The 15,920-nt window shown below is 35.0% G+C and overlaps 9 protein-coding genes and 1 non-coding gene across 10 annotated transcripts; 6 read left to right on the top strand and 4 right to left on the bottom strand.

Moving 5' to 3' along the window:
• Positions 1-167: 167 nt before the first annotated feature.
• SLS1 (Sls1p) lies at positions 168-2,264 on the bottom strand (the record flags this gene model as incomplete). Its single annotated transcript, XM_003958713.1, has 1 exon — positions 168-2,264. The coding sequence occupies one exon, from the start codon at positions 2,262-2,264 to the stop codon at positions 168-170; it is 2,097 nt and encodes a 698-aa protein (XP_003958762.1).
• A 504-nt stretch (positions 2,265-2,768) lies between these two features.
• Positions 2,769-4,379, top strand: RRN5 (Rrn5p; the record flags this gene model as incomplete). The annotated part of the gene is made up of 1 exon (XM_003958712.1): positions 2,769-4,379. The coding sequence occupies one exon, from the start codon at positions 2,769-2,771 to the stop codon at positions 4,377-4,379; it is 1,611 nt and encodes a 536-aa protein (XP_003958761.1).
• A 224-nt stretch (positions 4,380-4,603) lies between these two features.
• Positions 4,604-6,037, top strand: PUT1 (proline dehydrogenase; the record flags this gene model as incomplete). The annotated part of the gene is made up of 1 exon (XM_003958711.1): positions 4,604-6,037. One exon carries the CDS (start codon positions 4,604-4,606, stop codon positions 6,035-6,037), a length of 1,434 nt encoding a protein of 477 aa, XP_003958760.1.
• A 1,290-nt stretch (positions 6,038-7,327) lies between these two features.
• KAFR0Htrna8A lies at positions 7,328-7,400 on the top strand. The gene has a single exon. It is a non-coding gene; the product is annotated as a tRNA-Ala (tRNA).
• Positions 7,401-7,649: 249 nt separating this feature from the next.
• On the top strand, positions 7,650-9,758 carry DPH6 (diphthine--ammonia ligase; the record flags this gene model as incomplete). The annotated part of the gene is made up of 1 exon (XM_003958710.1): positions 7,650-9,758. The coding sequence occupies one exon, from the start codon at positions 7,650-7,652 to the stop codon at positions 9,756-9,758; it is 2,109 nt and encodes a 702-aa protein (XP_003958759.1).
• Positions 9,759-10,441: 683 nt separating this feature from the next.
• Positions 10,442-12,613, bottom strand: ACF2 (endo-1,3(4)-beta-glucanase; the record flags this gene model as incomplete). The annotated part of the gene is made up of 1 exon (XM_003958709.1): positions 10,442-12,613. One exon carries the CDS (start codon positions 12,611-12,613, stop codon positions 10,442-10,444), a length of 2,172 nt encoding a protein of 723 aa, XP_003958758.1.
• Positions 12,614-13,070: 457 nt separating this feature from the next.
• On the top strand, positions 13,071-13,655 carry RMP1 (Rmp1p; the record flags this gene model as incomplete). Its single annotated transcript, XM_003958708.1, has 1 exon — positions 13,071-13,655. The coding sequence occupies one exon, from the start codon at positions 13,071-13,073 to the stop codon at positions 13,653-13,655; it is 585 nt and encodes a 194-aa protein (XP_003958757.1).
• Positions 13,656-13,729: 74 nt separating this feature from the next.
• SPE4 (spermine synthase) lies at positions 13,730-14,608 on the bottom strand (the record flags this gene model as incomplete). The annotated part of the gene is made up of 1 exon (XM_003958707.1): positions 13,730-14,608. One exon carries the CDS (start codon positions 14,606-14,608, stop codon positions 13,730-13,732), a length of 879 nt encoding a protein of 292 aa, XP_003958756.1.
• A 138-nt stretch (positions 14,609-14,746) lies between these two features.
• Positions 14,747-14,953, top strand: KAFR0H02110 (uncharacterized protein; the record flags this gene model as incomplete). Its single annotated transcript, XM_003958706.1, has 1 exon — positions 14,747-14,953. One exon carries the CDS (start codon positions 14,747-14,749, stop codon positions 14,951-14,953), a length of 207 nt encoding a protein of 68 aa, XP_003958755.1.
• A 67-nt stretch (positions 14,954-15,020) lies between these two features.
• SMD3 (mRNA splicing protein SMD3) lies at positions 15,021-15,329 on the bottom strand (the record flags this gene model as incomplete). The annotated part of the gene is made up of 1 exon (XM_003958705.1): positions 15,021-15,329. One exon carries the CDS (start codon positions 15,327-15,329, stop codon positions 15,021-15,023), a length of 309 nt encoding a protein of 102 aa, XP_003958754.1.
• Positions 15,330-15,920: the final 591 nt, after the last annotated feature.

The raw sequence follows: 15,920 nt of genomic DNA, 5'->3' as shown, positions 1-15,920 counted from the left end.
TTGTATATTAGATAAACAATCATATTCTTCTGCATATATGAAGTATATATTCATAGACAGTTTTAAATAAACAGTTTTAAAATCACTAATTGTCTATTCATTTTGCATCTGCAAGACTTTTTTTTCTAAATATTTACATGAAGCTTGGATTAAAAGCTAATGATTCTTCAAAATCTGAAAATATCTCTTACGAAAATACCAAAATCTTTACGACTCATTTCATTATTTTTAGCATCCAAAAGGAAATCGATTTGTGCTGATCTACCACCTAGTTTACCGCCATTATTTTCGGAAAATTGTAAGAGGTATTTGTCCATGTATTTTAACCTCAAAATTCTATAATGATTCAATGTAATGAAGTTATAATCAATGTTTATTGGCTTATCGTCAATCACCAGATTTACATTCAGTTGGCTAGTGGATTTGAAGTTCTTGATGGTCAAAAACCTGAACTTATCGATAAATACTTTGATACCATGTTGATCGATCAAAGTACTCTTGTTACCCACTGATGTCAGCGGTAATAAGCTACTAATTTTATCTACGGTGATTTTATAATCGTGAGGTAAGTGCGACGTCTGAATGAGTGCTTCCTTATTTAAAAGGTGCATAAAACATTGGATTGAAGATGGAATTGTGTTGTTAAACTCATCTAATTCTAACCATAGTTTTATTGGGGGTAAATGCGAGGTGAATTCGTCGGTGATTGGAGGAGCAAACGATAGTTCTAAGTAGTAGTCATGACTATCTACCGAGAATAATTGATCTACTGTAGGGATATTTTTATCATATAATGGTAGGTCAAGTAATTTGGAGGTTATTTGTGGCAGTTTTGATTGGAAAATATGTTTCTCTCCCGAAACATTTTGAATTAAAGTACCCAGTGATATGCTTACGTTATTAAATATTGAATCCTTGGAGAAATTTAATTTTGACTGATACTTGTCATCATTTGCTACTGTAAAGAATTCGTATAATCTATCAATTTTATCTTCACTTACCATATTGAGTGATTCTATGAGTTTTTTGGAGGAATTTATTGGTATTACAGTTTGCAATCTTCCCCAAGTTTCATTTTTTGCAAACCAATTTAATGAGTCCACATCATTGAAAGGAAACCATTTTCTGTCATTTTTTGAGGACCAATCTTCTAATCTTTCCATTTTATTCAGAGTATCATTTGAAATGACCCAATTTACCAATCTCGTGGCAAGTTGTATACGTTTCATACCAAAGGCAGCAATTTCATTTTTCTCTAGATCTATGTCAACCGCACAAATCTTGGTAATAAGATCCAAACATTTTTCAAAGTTTTCGATTTTGATTGATGGAAAATCCCAATTAGTTACTATTATATTTTTCAAAATGTTATTGATAGAAATTTCAATAAATTTTGAGATTGATTCATTACTTGTGATCAATAGTTCGTATTGTGACAAATTTAGCTCAATGGAAAGGTTTGAATTTTTCATATTATTCTTAACTTTTTGTTTTAATCTGGTTAAATTTTTCAAAATTTTACCATTATCTGTCAATATCAACAATTTTGCTCCTCTTTCACTTAACTTGATCCTTAAAGTAACCAAATCACTTGAAGTGGGACTTGTCACTGATTGGTTGTCACTAGATTCAGAAATCTTACAATTCCAAATTTCGAAAAATATTTTATTAATCAGATCGATCTTGACCATATGTTGTAATTTACTTTTAAGATTTGATTTGAACTTAATATATGAGTAAAGCTGTTTCCACGTAAAGGAATCTGATAAGTTTGATTTCAGGTCATTGTAAGTGTTTGTATCTATTAGAAGATGAGTGGCATCGTTGACTTTACTCACAGGCTTGAACGACTCGATTGATTCTAAGAACTGATGTTCGTTCAATTTTGTTTCAAAATTCAGTAATTTTTCGGTCTCCCTTTGAATCAAGTCTTGGTGATCCTCCTGAGGGTGACTTACATTCTTACTTGCCTTTTTCGAGAACAATAAAGGTTCTGAGATTGAGTTAAATTCAAAATCAAATCCTTCCAAGATCGAGTTCTGCTGGCCCCTGTTGTGATGAGGATGAGGATGTTTCGAAGAGTGTCCTATCTGTTTCGGATCCAGAATAACAATATTAGGTTTTTCAGGCCTCAGTTTCTTGCCCCTTGACGATATGGTTGGTGGATCAACCGAATAGTAACGGCGTGCAAAAACGTACCGTAGAGTCTCTTTCCGACAATTGAGGCTCCTAGCTGTTTGCAACAGGCATCTGCGTTTGATCATTGACGGTATATCAGCAAACCATCCACTTCGTTTTTCAAAAGTAGTGTCTGACTTTCAGTGTATCACTACTAGCCTTCCATATACTTTCAAATCCAACATTGTCAAACTGATATTAACTAATAGCGACCGGGTAACAGCATTTTCCTACTATCTAGCGAATGTAATTCTACCAAGTATGAGGTATATCTCGCCTCAATTTGGCTGGGAATGTGGTCTAGTTGACGTTACTGTTGAGTTGCACTGCTTCTGAAAAGGCTGCTGTGAATTTCCCCCCACAATTTTAGACTCTGTAGATCTCGAAACTCGGGATGAACCCTCTGAATCTGTTGGCTGCTGGTTAGCCAATCTCACGTCAAGCAGTCGATAACCAATGGGGGCTCATCGTGGCTGCCTCTCTTATTGCTGTATAGCGAAATTTGATGTTCTTCGAGATTTAATATTGAATTGAAAAATTTAGCTTGCGATGAGATTAACATCCACTTCGAATTGGAATAGAAGGTAAAGATGACGACGAAAACCAATCGGGCCAAAGTGGTGAGACTCAAGAAGTACACGGACAATGACATTATCGTGAGGAAGTACCTGGGGCTTTTGAACAGGGAGATCATTGAATTTTATCGTGTTGATGGTAAGATCAACAAAGACTATGAAATCCGTGGATCACGTATTCATTACAAGAGTAGCGTCAGGTACTTGGAGAAACAAGTGGAAACGAATTTGGAGAGACACAAGTCGAGTTCTATCCAGTTTGATGAGATGATTTTGAATGATGTAAAATTTAGACGTAGAGTGATGTACGGTAAGAAACCATTTGAAATGGGGACGTATTGGAGTGGTAAAGAGAAAAGATTATTTTTTCAACTGATTTCGAGATTCTCGATACATAGGCTTGATGATTGGTGTATGAAACTTCCTGGTAAGAGTAAGATGGAAATTTTGAACTATTATCTTGTATTAAAGAAGAATTTAGTATTTTTGAAAAACATGCGATACATTGGTCTATGGGATAGATCAAAATATCCAATTGCATATGAAATGGATGAAAATTATATTGAATTAGAAGATTACTTGAGTAATAAGATTTCTGATATTTTAATTGAAGCAAGTGCACCTGATGAATTTCAAGAGAATGAAGATTCTTTGATTTCTATTAAACAGTGGGAGAAACGTTGGAATCGTATATATCGTAAGAGTAACGTCGTGAGACAACTTCAACAAAATGATAAGTTTAGACCCATGAGTTACTATCGAACGCCTTTAAAAATGTCGAATAAAACAATGAAAATTTTGGAATTAGTTGTTAGACAACATGTGCGTAAATTACTGTGGTTTGCTGTATTACCGAATATACACAAGAGAAGTATATCAAAGAGAGAATTACTGGGTCTTGAACCACGGGAGGAAGGAGAAGAAACAACAGACGATCTTGTAATATCATTTTCTGAGAGTGAGAAACGATACCCACATGTGGTGACCGATAGAAGCATTGAAAATGCCGTCACTTTGATGAAGAAGGAAGGTCACCATGCATACATGTTGGGTGAGAGTATTCTAGATATGATTACAAAATTTGATATTGAATATAAACCAGCCGATGGTAAAGTCTTCAAGAGAAGAGAAACCAACAAGTCGATACTCCCAAAATTGATCGAGAAGACAGTATCATACGACATTATAGGCGATCCGACAGAGACTCGTCTCGACGATACAAGTATGGTCCCGACCTTGGAAGACAAATATAACGATGCAGAGAAACTCTACGCAAGAAAACTGGAAAAGGTCTACGAAACACGACTCAAGGGGACCAGTATAGACCCCAACGTGGAATTTGAAGACCCATTTTGCGATGACCAACTTCCCTTATTCGAAAACAGACTAGATAACCCTGTGGAATTCGAAATGATCGATTGGGAAACGAATTACCTGGAGACAAGAGATATGGTCCAATCAACACGACACCAAGACGCTCTTTTCAATTTTTTTTTCCAGGGATACGAGGACACAACTATCTCAACCATTGAAGACACCACCATGGACCAACTAGCAGCATTAGACGAGACTGACTGTCCCATCAACATCTCCAAAACACTCAAAAAATGGTTCGTCAGATCTTAAAAATTTGTCTTTCTCTCAATTTTTTTTTTGTTTTTCACAACGACGCGAAGCCGAGAGGTCAGCCGAATCGGTTTTGGAGCTCCGATTGCTTATCAAATATTTGCCAAGAAAATGAGATTTACAGAAAGTATATTAAGAGATGAATTATTCTATTGGGATAAGTTATCATTGCTATCATTTTTCTGTCTAGTTTGCTTTTTTGAGACTGGTAAGAGTATCTTTAGATGAAACAGAGGCTATTGGTACCAGTTCTATTTTCGAAAAATTATCGTAGTTATACTTGTTTAAAGAGATTGTACGTTTCAAAGACAAATACTAAGAAGAATGAGAATGCTTCAATGACATCATCTTCAGATTTGTATCTGTATAATCGCAATTTTGATGCTGTTCGTTCCATTGCAGGATTGAACCCGCCCAATTCAATAGAATATTTGAAGTCTCTGTCCAAGGGTCAACTCTGGTCGTTGACTTTGATCAGTGTGGCCACTTTGAATAGATCGCTACTCAATTTCTGTATCAAGATGTTTCCTTACGTCCCAGTATCAATTCTTAGATTGACCATTTCAAAAGTGTACTGTGGAGGGGAAACCTTCAGTGAAGTGGTTGATTGTGGTAAATTTTTACAAAAGAGAGGAATCTCTAACATGATGCTTTCATTAACTATTGAAAATGCAGAAGGTTCCAAAAAGAAGCCTGTCAATATCGATACTATCGTAGACGAAACAATAAACTCTATTCATAACGTTTTAAGACCAAATTTCTTAAGCCAATTGAAGCCAGATTTAACTAATTTAAATGATATCGCGCCAGGGTACATTGCATTGAAACCTTCTGCATTAGTAGAAAATTTAAATGATGCCATGCTCAATTTTGATCCATCAAATAATGAAAATACCAAACAATTGATAGCAAATTGTTGTCGCATCACAAATGAAATTTATCAATTGAATAAGGAACTTTACAAAAAGTTTCCTCATAGGAAAGCACCGTTTTTCTTAACCACTATTGATGCAGAAAAATTTGATTTACAGTTCAACGGTGTGTATAAGTTACAGAGAATTCTTTTCCAAAAATATAATCCAACAAGTTTCCCGCTAATTTCATGCATTGGGACTTGGCAATTGTACTTAAAAGATTCAGAAACACATCTAAAAAATGAAATGAAATTGGCTCAATTAGGTGGTTACAAGTTAGGTGTTAAATTAGTTAGAGGAGCATATATTCACTCGGAACCAAATAGGTCGGAAATTATTTTCAGTGACAAAAAGGAAACGGATGACAATTACAATAATGTTATGATTGATATTATAAACGATATGTGTCTCAATACTGTGAATTCCGTATTTGGTCATTTAGTAATTGCTTCACATAACTATCAATCCCAATTAGTTGCGTCAATTTTTTTGAAAGATTATTATTTAAATAATCATTTAAATGCAAATGTTATCTTTGCTCAGTTGTTAGGCATGGGAGATAATGTCACACACGAGCTGATCAATTATCACAACGTTAAAAATATCATAAAGTATGTGCCTTGGGGTCCTGCTATTGAAACGAAGGATTATCTTCTACGAAGATTACAGGAAAATGGCGATGCTGTCAGATCAGATAACGGGTGGCCATTATTGAAATCTATTCTAATGGCAGTCGTTAAATAAATATTACTTTCAATATATTTAAATATATTAATGGTCATATGAGGAAAATTTTAAAAGAAAACTTACTTGTAATAGCTTATTGTTTATCTTGCATCCAGATACGAGTCAAGCCCAGATTAGTTAAAGGCGTCAGTAAGTAGAAACCTTCTTTCATTTTACGGATCAGTTATTTGTAGCAATGCCTGTGATATAGCCTCGGGACGTGCTAAATTGTTTACCAGCCTTAGATTCTTCAAGATTGGGTTTCAATGTAATTGGTATGGACACTGTTTGATTTCTTTTCCTTTTAAAAACTGAGATTTTCATAAAAAGAAAAAACTGCATGCCGTCATGAACCTTGTTTTTGTCATTCAATCATTGTAATTCGTATATCTTAAGTAATGGAACCAACACTCTTACGGGCAGCAACTATGATAATCTGGCCAAGCTAGTTTGTTCAGAACATCATTAGTAATCTTACAGTATGTATAAGTGGGTGATTTCTCGATGTAGCATGCAATGAAATTGGCACTTAGTCAAGAGCCTGGTGCGGCAATTTAAAAACTACGCACCGTAAACGTCAAAGTTTTCTGTAGCCCAGACGAATAGGTTACTGAATGTTCCTATTGGAGGGATACATTGAAGAGAAGTTGTGGATTTCAGAAGAAAAGTTGACCAAACGAAATCGTGGTTTGAGCTTGAGTGCTATATTTTATATTCCTTGTAACCCACACTGTACAAATCCCCCCCTGAAGGTCAATACCAATCCCTTCTTAGCCCATATTACGCATAAAGTGTCTCAATTTCATCCTACCCTACTAAACTCAGGAGAATTATGGGAGGGGTTTTTATCTTTTTATATATATGATATGGTTAGCAATTTGATGTTGTAACATAGACTGGGAAACTACAACATTAAGCTCTAAATTCGTGTGACTGCTTTCCCAGAATCAAAACCTAGACACCTGCTGTTCAATTTATTAAATTAAATATTTCACATTATTGAACTTGGCTGAATATTGGTGAAAACTTTTCATAGACGCAACTTTTGTCATCTTGAAGAATTCCACACTATAAAAAGGAATTCTTCGTCATATTTGTTCTTAATCTTTTATCTTACTTTATAATTTTATATAAAAAAAGAACAAGCTATTTGATACGCTTTTAGCTATAGTTATACGATCAGATCGATTTCCACGCTCTCTGTCCCTGAATTAGAATATACACAAGCCGTGTCATATTCTCTCTGTATTATCTGTCTTGTTACCGTATTGAACTTACAATATTTGACACATATCCTTCAACAGAGTAGGGCGTGTGGCGTAGTTGGTAGCGCGCTCCCTTAGCATGGGAGAGGTCTTCGGTTCGATTCCGGACTCGTCCAATTTATTTTTTTTAAATAATATTACATGTTAGAAAGTTTTCATTAATGATCCCAAACTTGCTTATTGTATCTGACTATAAGCCTCACTTAAGTTCCAATGAATTGGTTGAGATGTGACCTTTCTATGTCTCTATGCGTTTCTCAGAGATATATGAACTTTTTCAGATTTTGAATTTTAAAGCTCATCGAGACACCTGAAAACGCTTTAGCTCATCACTCCGGAAGAAGAGATCAACAAGAGGTAGACTAATGAAGTTTGTGGCTTTGGTATCGGGGGGCAAGGACTCATTTTTCAACATCCTACATTGTCTTAAGCAAGGGCACGAATTAATTGCTTTGGGGAATTTATATCCATCAGAAAATGAGCAAGAGATTGATAGTTTTATGTTTCAAACGGTAGGATTTGATATCGTATCATACTATTCATCGTGTATCAGTAAAACTATAGCTATTCATAGATGGCCTATAGTGAAGAATACGTCGAAGAATGTTAAATTGAACTACACGCAAACTCAAGACGATGAAATTGAACAGCTATTTGAATTTTTAAAGAATCTTCAATTTAAGTATCCTGAATTGGAAGCTGTGAGCGTAGGGGCAATTTTATCATCATATCAGCGTAATAGAGTGGAAAACGTTTGTAATAGACTAGGTTTAAGTGTGTTGAGTTACTTGTGGCAACGAAATCAACTGGAGTTGATGACAGAAATGGCTTTCATGTCCAAAAGTGGTGATGAAACAGGAAGACTTGATGCCAGGATAATTAAAGTTGCCGCAGAAGGCCTAAATGAGTCGCATCTTGGAAAGTCATTGCCCGAAATTTTGCCCATAATGATTAGACTCAATCAGATGTATGATGTGCATATTTGTGGTGAAGGCGGTGAATTTGAAACTATGGTCCTCGACGCCCCATTTTTTGATAGAGGTTATTTAAAACTAAAAAGTACTGAAAGTTATGACAATGGCAATAATAATGACGGTGTTTTCAATGCTAGATTGAATGTAGAATTTGTAGAAAGGTCACTTCCAGATGGTTTTCTTCAAAATCAGTTGGATAAAATCCCACAGCCACCTTTATTAAGTGAAAAATGGCATGAATTGATAAACAGGCTAGGAGATGCTGAACTCTTACCAGGAATGAAATCGATCTCATATTTCAATGACTTTTACATGACTTATTCTGTAGTTAAAGTGGATAATTTACTTTATGTTTCAAATCTAAGACCAAATAAAAACTTCGAAACGGTCGAGTCTCAAGCAACTGATATTTTTGAACAATTATTCATGGTATTGAATGAATACAAGTTAAGTCAGTCACAAATTCTAAGCTCATCTCTTATTTTATCAAATATGTCGAATTTTGGTACGGTGAACAAAATCTACAATGAATTCTTTAATATTTCAAAATGGGGTCCTTTGCCGCCTTCAAGATCATGTGTTGGTTCTAATCTCCTCGGTGACAATGTACAATTGCAGCTATCTGTTGTCATAGATATAAATTGTGAACTTGCGCAGCATGATCAAAACATCCAGATTAATCATAAAAAAGATGGATTACATGTACAGGGAAGATCATATTGGGCACCTTGTAATATTGGCCCGTACTCGCAAGCAATTTGGTATAAGAAGGATCAAAATCAAGTTAGCTACATTAGTGGCCAAATAGCCTTAATACCTCAATCAATGGAAATGGTCGGTAGAGAAGAACCAATTTTACAGAGTGCTTTGTCTTTGCGCCATTTTGATACCTTAAAACAAGCTATAAATGCTACAGAACAACTTTTCATGACATGTTACATTACTGATATGAAATTGGTCGATATAGTGCGTAATATGTGGATTCTATACGCCAAGAAGATGAGTGAAGAATCAGAACTTTGGTTCGAAAAAACGGACGATCCAGTTTCATTATTAGTTATTGTTAAAGTTTCACAATTACCAAGAGATGCGTTATGTGAATGGGGTGGTATAACTTGTAAAAAATCAATAGTTTCAAATGAATACGAAGACTATGAAAATGATGAAGAGGACAAAATTGATACTGATACTAGGGAAACTGAAGTTCTATTAAACTCACTCCTCGAGCAATTTACTTTGAAGCATGATGCTATTGTCTCTAATAAAACCAAGAAAAGACATTTTACTACTGTTTTCACAAATTCTGCGGTAGATCTTCAAGAAGTTCTAGAAAAGATCAAAGGAAAGGGTCACATAACTTTATACTTTACTCCATCTGGTGATAACAAGTTATATGAATCTTTTGAATCCTATAGAGAAAGTATTGAGTTCTATCCAGTAGAACAGGTGTTTGATTACACCGGCGAGAGTTACTCTTTCGCATTGCAGTTGAAACTGTAGAAGAACCTTTGATTTGAATGGGTTTGTATTTTTGTTTATTAAAGTAGAAAATTACTATTCTTCCTCATTTTTATAGGGATATTATCTAATTAATCAATACTTTTATCAATTTGACTTTCTTGAGCAATTTTGTCGTTTTATACTTATAGGCTTATCTTGATTCGAAGATTCCTCTTTGATAATTTTTACTATCTTTTGTTTTAAACCCCTTCCTATCTTTCATTTTGACGTATTCTCTCGTTACAACTTACCATGTCATCTGAAAAATGTTGAAAGATCTATATCTTTAGCAGCACGCATCTTCAAAATATAGCAACTTTGATACAAAAAAGTCTATAGGACTACTTACAGTATATAGAATGTCAGTATCATCTTGAAGCCATGAGGATTGGGTCTTATCGGAGCAATATTAACTCTTTATTTTTCTCTTTTAGTGCATATTGGACTGTCTTTATTTTTTCCTTGGTGTAGTACCTATGCAAATGCAATGAATTACATATTTAAAGGAACAAATCAATAACTCAAAAATAAAAAAGGTTTTTTGAACACTAGTCATTTTTTGCTACCAAGTTGCATATGACAGAACTATTACTATCATTGGTCAAAATTTCACTTGTTTTATCTCATTCCAATAGTGATCAATTTTTTATATAAATAAGTTTTATATACATATATAAAATTTCTCAACTCAATAGGGAAGCTGCATACGTTAAAGACCAAGTTAAACTTTGTCCATCATCTAAACCGTAGTTACTAAAGAAGTTACTTTGGGCAAAATAATTCCAGGAAGATTTTGCGTCAAACGATGCAATCTCCAACATGATCACTGATTTCCAACCATTATTGGGAATTTTGTCAATAATTTTAGACAACACTTGATTCCACTCTTGTTTAGCAAACTTTGCGCTTCTGATATAATTCGTGATAGGTATTAGTGGTAATGCATGAATCATATGAATGTATTCTGTGTTAGTACCGAAATAAGTGGTGTGATCGATCTTGTTTTCAAATAAGATTCCACTCACTTTATTGGGAACGAATTGAGGTGGCTCAATTGTATTGGTATCTAAATAGAGAAAATAGCTGTTGATAGAACTATTAATAATACCTAGCTGAATATTTGCCATATTAACCAAGTTTGTGTTGTTATTTACGATAGCCCATAATTTTATCGCATAGATTGAATTTACATCTTCTGAAGTTGACTCTTGATCTTTACCATCTCCACTTTCATAAAGTCCCTTTGCCCAAGAATGACCATGAAACCAATCGAATGATCTAAAGACTGGGAAATATGGATCCTTTATGGATGGATTTGAATAATCTCTAATCAAATATTGGCACCATAATGAGGTGGCTTTGGGCCATTGACTCTTTGGGTCAATGTCAAGCGCCACTTTTGAAGTAAGTGCAATGGCCATGACATGATATCCATAATGGAAATGGTGATCATTATAATATGGGTTACCAAAGTCTTGCTCAGGCTTACCAGAAGAAATTAGCCCATTCCATGTTGTATCGTAATTTAAAGGTAAAATTTGGGTATTTGTAATAAACCTAGTAATAGCAGTTTGGAGCTGAGGTAATAAAGTCGAAGTTAATGCTGAATTTTTCAAGATAAAATGACAGACGTATAATAACCAAGCATACTTTTGTAAGACTTTACCAGAAAAATACATAGAATCCAAATTACTCTCAGCTGGGACGTTTGCATTTTTAACTTCTTGTGTAGCTGCAGCTAAAATTGTATTTAGATTAGATTGTGGGAGATTAGTCATCTTGGCTGAAACATTAAAGTCCACTGTACTTGGTATTAGAAGAATCATATTTAATTGCTTTGCAATAACACCTTCCATTGTTCCCGATACAGTAGATGTGAGCCGGTCATTAATCTTCGTTGATTTTGAAGAGCTAGTAAAATTATTATATTGATGTGGCAAAGCATATAATAGGGTATCATTACCGTTGTTAGTAGTATAATTTAACGAGTACGTACCGATATAAGAGCTTACTGAGGCTGAAATTGTCATATCGATGGGGTAGGAGCCTGCAACAGAGTCAATAATTGTTTTTGTTGAAGGAATAATTTGTATGACACAATTATTCATGGATTTATTACCTTGTACAGTGTTACCATTTAAAAGACTCAAAGTGAAACCTGAATAGTTACCTGAAACATAAATTGTCCATGTGACACCATTTTCTAAAGTTGCTTGGTACTTATTTGCACTTATCTTGGTAAATGTTTTGAATCCAACGGCACTTTTCAAATTTGGCGTCAAACCTTGATAGATTGCAGTCACAAATCCCATACCTTGTATGAGGGGTAATTTTATGAATCGAGCATCACTTAATTTAACATTTAATTGGACAGACGTATGCTTCATATTTTGGAAATTAAGATATGGCTTAGTAGTAAATTCTTTGGCACCAAATAAAAATGATTGAATGAAAGTTGGACTGAAAAAATATCCTGGAGGGCTCTTCGTCGTATCAAAGACTTTTTGACTGTTCTGAACATAAGATACACCAATACCGTAAGATGCAGGATCATTTTGATTGAACCATAATGAATAAGGATGTGTCCAAACAGGATTAGTTTGACCCCCTAGTAACATATTACCATAAAACTTGTTAGTTTCAATAGAATTGTTATTTTCTGATTTAATGAGGGAATAAGGAAGTGACACTGCATGCGCTACTCGTGGAATAAAGCTTGCCGGTTTTGAGGTGGAGATTGGAGTGTCAAAATCGATTGCTACCACGTTTGTGGCATCGAATTGCGCCTCCAAAGCACTTAAAGACTTATCACGAGGTCCTGGGATCGTAGCAGCCGATTGAAAAGAAATGCACATTTGTTATCTGAATGTTAAGAAAGAAAGGTTAAGTGAGCAAATATGAATCTCTAGTATTTTCTTTTAGCAATTCTTCAATTTGTTATATGAAATCAACGTTGTTACTTCTCTCTATCCTAAGAGCTGAAGAAACACACCTAAATACCGGGGAGGTCTCCTCTTTTTATACTTCAATTGCTAATAAACCAGTCTTTTTGTGTCAATTGATCATCTCCCTGTGCTTTGTTGTACAACTCTCGAGTCCCTATATGTTTAAAATCAATCGAGTGTCAACAAATATTGATCCTGAGAGGACTCGAATGGGGGACTGTCCGGTGAAGACCTAACTTTTCACATCAAGTCCTAACTTCACAAATTTCTGGAAATTTTCGATCTTGAAAGAGATGAGCTATATTAGTAGTGGTGGTAGCAGAAGTAGGAGTATTAACAGTATATTGCTAGAAAACGGTTGTATACGATGCGTGAATACGAGCTGGTGAACGCACTTGCCCAAGAGTACAGATTGATACACTTGCTGTATCATAGAAACAAAAATCAGCATAAGATGGCTGTATGGTGGAAACGACTAAACATGATGAAAAGAAACGTTTCGAGTGTACTAAGTATACTGCAAAGCAGTAATAAAGGGAAAACTGAGTATATTAAATTGTATAAACTTGTGAAAATATTGAGTAAGAGGATGGTTAAGAAAATTTATTACGATTTCAACGGCATTATCAATTTGAATCAATTTTTAACTTTGGGTGTTGTCTTAATTGGTAATTTGAGTAAGATATATTCCATTTACATGCAAATTTTGGAATTTTATAAGGAAGAATTCAGTAAATATGTGAAGATACGAGAGATTCGCGATGTGGAGATTGTGCAAGAAGTTACTGAAGAAATAGGTGAAGAGATTCAGTTAGAAATTTCGAACATACAGCAATTGAAGAATGAAAGACTGGAGCAACCTTTTATTGAGGAAGTACGAGAGAAGAAGAAGAAAAAGAAAAGCAAGAGCAAGAAGAAGAGTAAGTCTGCCATTGATGACATTTTTGGGTGAAAAATGATTTAGTTGCCGTGCAAACATAAGTATATATACACATAATATACTTCACATTCCTCCATTATCATTGACTAATTGAGATCGTTCTCGACCCATTTTGGCAGCACAAAAGATGCCGAATGGATATCTTTGTTATAATATCTTAATTCAGATTGTTCTGATGTAGTTGGAAAACGTGTTGGCTCCGTTAGATCGATTTGATCGTTCATCGTACACACCAGAAGGCCAAGTTGTCCAGAAGTATAACTAGGCACCATCGTGGAACAGTACTTAACGTTGGTAAAAACTTCTCGAGCAGTCTCAGTCAACCTTTGCAAATAATTTACATTTAACCATATATTCTCAGATGTTTGTGAAATTATAATACCATTATCGTTACTTAAAGCATTTTTCAGTAATTGAAAATACTGTCTTTGGAAAAAAGCTTCTGCAGGGCCTTCTGGATCAGAACTATCTGTGATAATAACATCAAATTTATCTTGATTTCTCAAGTCTTTCAAAAATTGGAAACCATCAACTAATTTGATTGTAAGTTTCTCATTAGTAAATCCACAGGACATGTTTGGTAAATATTTCTTAGATAGTTGTATAACTGTTTCATCAATTTCCACCAATGTAACGCTTTCTACGCAGTCATGCTTGAGAACTTCTCTAATGACACCACCATCACCACCTCCGATTACCAGAACTTTCTTTGGATTACTATGCAAATACAACGGTATATGTGTAATCATTTCTTGATATGCGAACTCATCTTTCTCGGTGCATTGAATGATACCATCTAGAACAAGGACGTTACCATAGACATCGTTATGAAAGACCAATATATCTTGAAATTCACTTTTAAATTGGTACAAAAGCTTATCGACTCTCAGGGAAAAAGCTTGACCAGGGAAACTCTTATCGTTAATCTCTCTAAACCAACCGTCCACGATGCTAGGATGCGACATAATGCAACGTTTCTAGTTTAATTGTAAAGTACATCACTTTTCGATGAGCAACAGGTTTTTTCAAGACAAAAAATTTGCTAAATATATACGTACATCATTGATAATCGTTTAAGGACTCCATCAGGAATAGTGATATAAATGGATGAAGAGAACAATCTCGATACGATCGACGAATCCCTCGAGGCAAATGATGTTTCTTTGACGGATATGATCAAAGAATCTCGAATTTTGCAAAATGAAATCAACTCGATATTCGATGCATTTGTTGAATTGAATAATCAAGTAAAGGACGATATAGATGAGTTTTGTAACATCTGTGAAAGTAGTATTGTACAGGATAAATGAAATCTTAGATACGTATGTAAATTGTATATAGTTTTTTTATGAATTTGATGAGGAGCTTTCGCCTCGATTACCTTCTCTTTGGACCACGGATTGGTGGGGGCTGTTTGGAAGCCTTACCTGTCTTAAACAATGGCGCATTCTTCAACATATCTGGCAACGACAGAAACTTGATTTGTGACCCCCTTATGAACACATGGTCCATCTTCGTCTGTTTATTCGTCTGGGCATTTGTCACTATAGTATCTCTTAATTGCAGGTTCATATTATCCTCATTTGTTAGGAGCTTTCCCCTGTATGTGTCTCCATTATTCAGTTCCAGGGATATTATATGGCCCTGTGACTCGTTCAGAAGCTTGATAGGGATGTTACTAGACATGGCTTAGTGAGCTGTTGAGTTCAAATGTCCTGTATCTTTGAATATTGAATTTCAAATTCAATATTTTCGTGAAGAAAATTGTACGTAGCGATACCATATTGGAATGAAGAAAGAGCGTTAAGATGGGCTATATGGGCCCAATGCTGTCTTATAACGGATGATAGAGGGTTATCGAGACCTGTAGACTGTTGTGCCTGACTTTCTCCGCGTTTTTTTGGCTTTCATGTGGTTCTTCTACGTATGTTGTTGCCTATTCTTTACTTTTACAGGCAATTTGCTAAGTTGTATCATCTCTTTCAGGGCAATAGTCCATAATTCACGACTGTATTACATATATGGTGCTGGAAGTGCCTATGGTGTCTTGTAGACTCTCTTATCTTGTTTTTTACCACAAGTATGATTATTACGCATCTTTTGGCTTGTAACTGCTCCTATCAGGCAGGGATTTCAATACCATGAAGATTGTGGGTTCCCAAGTTGAATCGTAGACGATACATGAATCGAAGCTGGATAGAATTGTCGTATTTATGACGCTCGCCAGTTCTTCGTCTTTTTATAGCAATATAGACAGTGTAAAAAGGAAAACGGTTA

Source organism: Kazachstania africana, chromosome 8 (assembly GCF_000304475.1).
Source record: "Kazachstania africana CBS 2517 chromosome 8, complete genome".
Lineage (NCBI taxonomy): Eukaryota > Fungi > Ascomycota > Saccharomycetes > Saccharomycetales > Saccharomycetaceae > Kazachstania > Kazachstania africana.
This window is presented reverse-complemented; position numbering and strand designations above follow the sequence as displayed.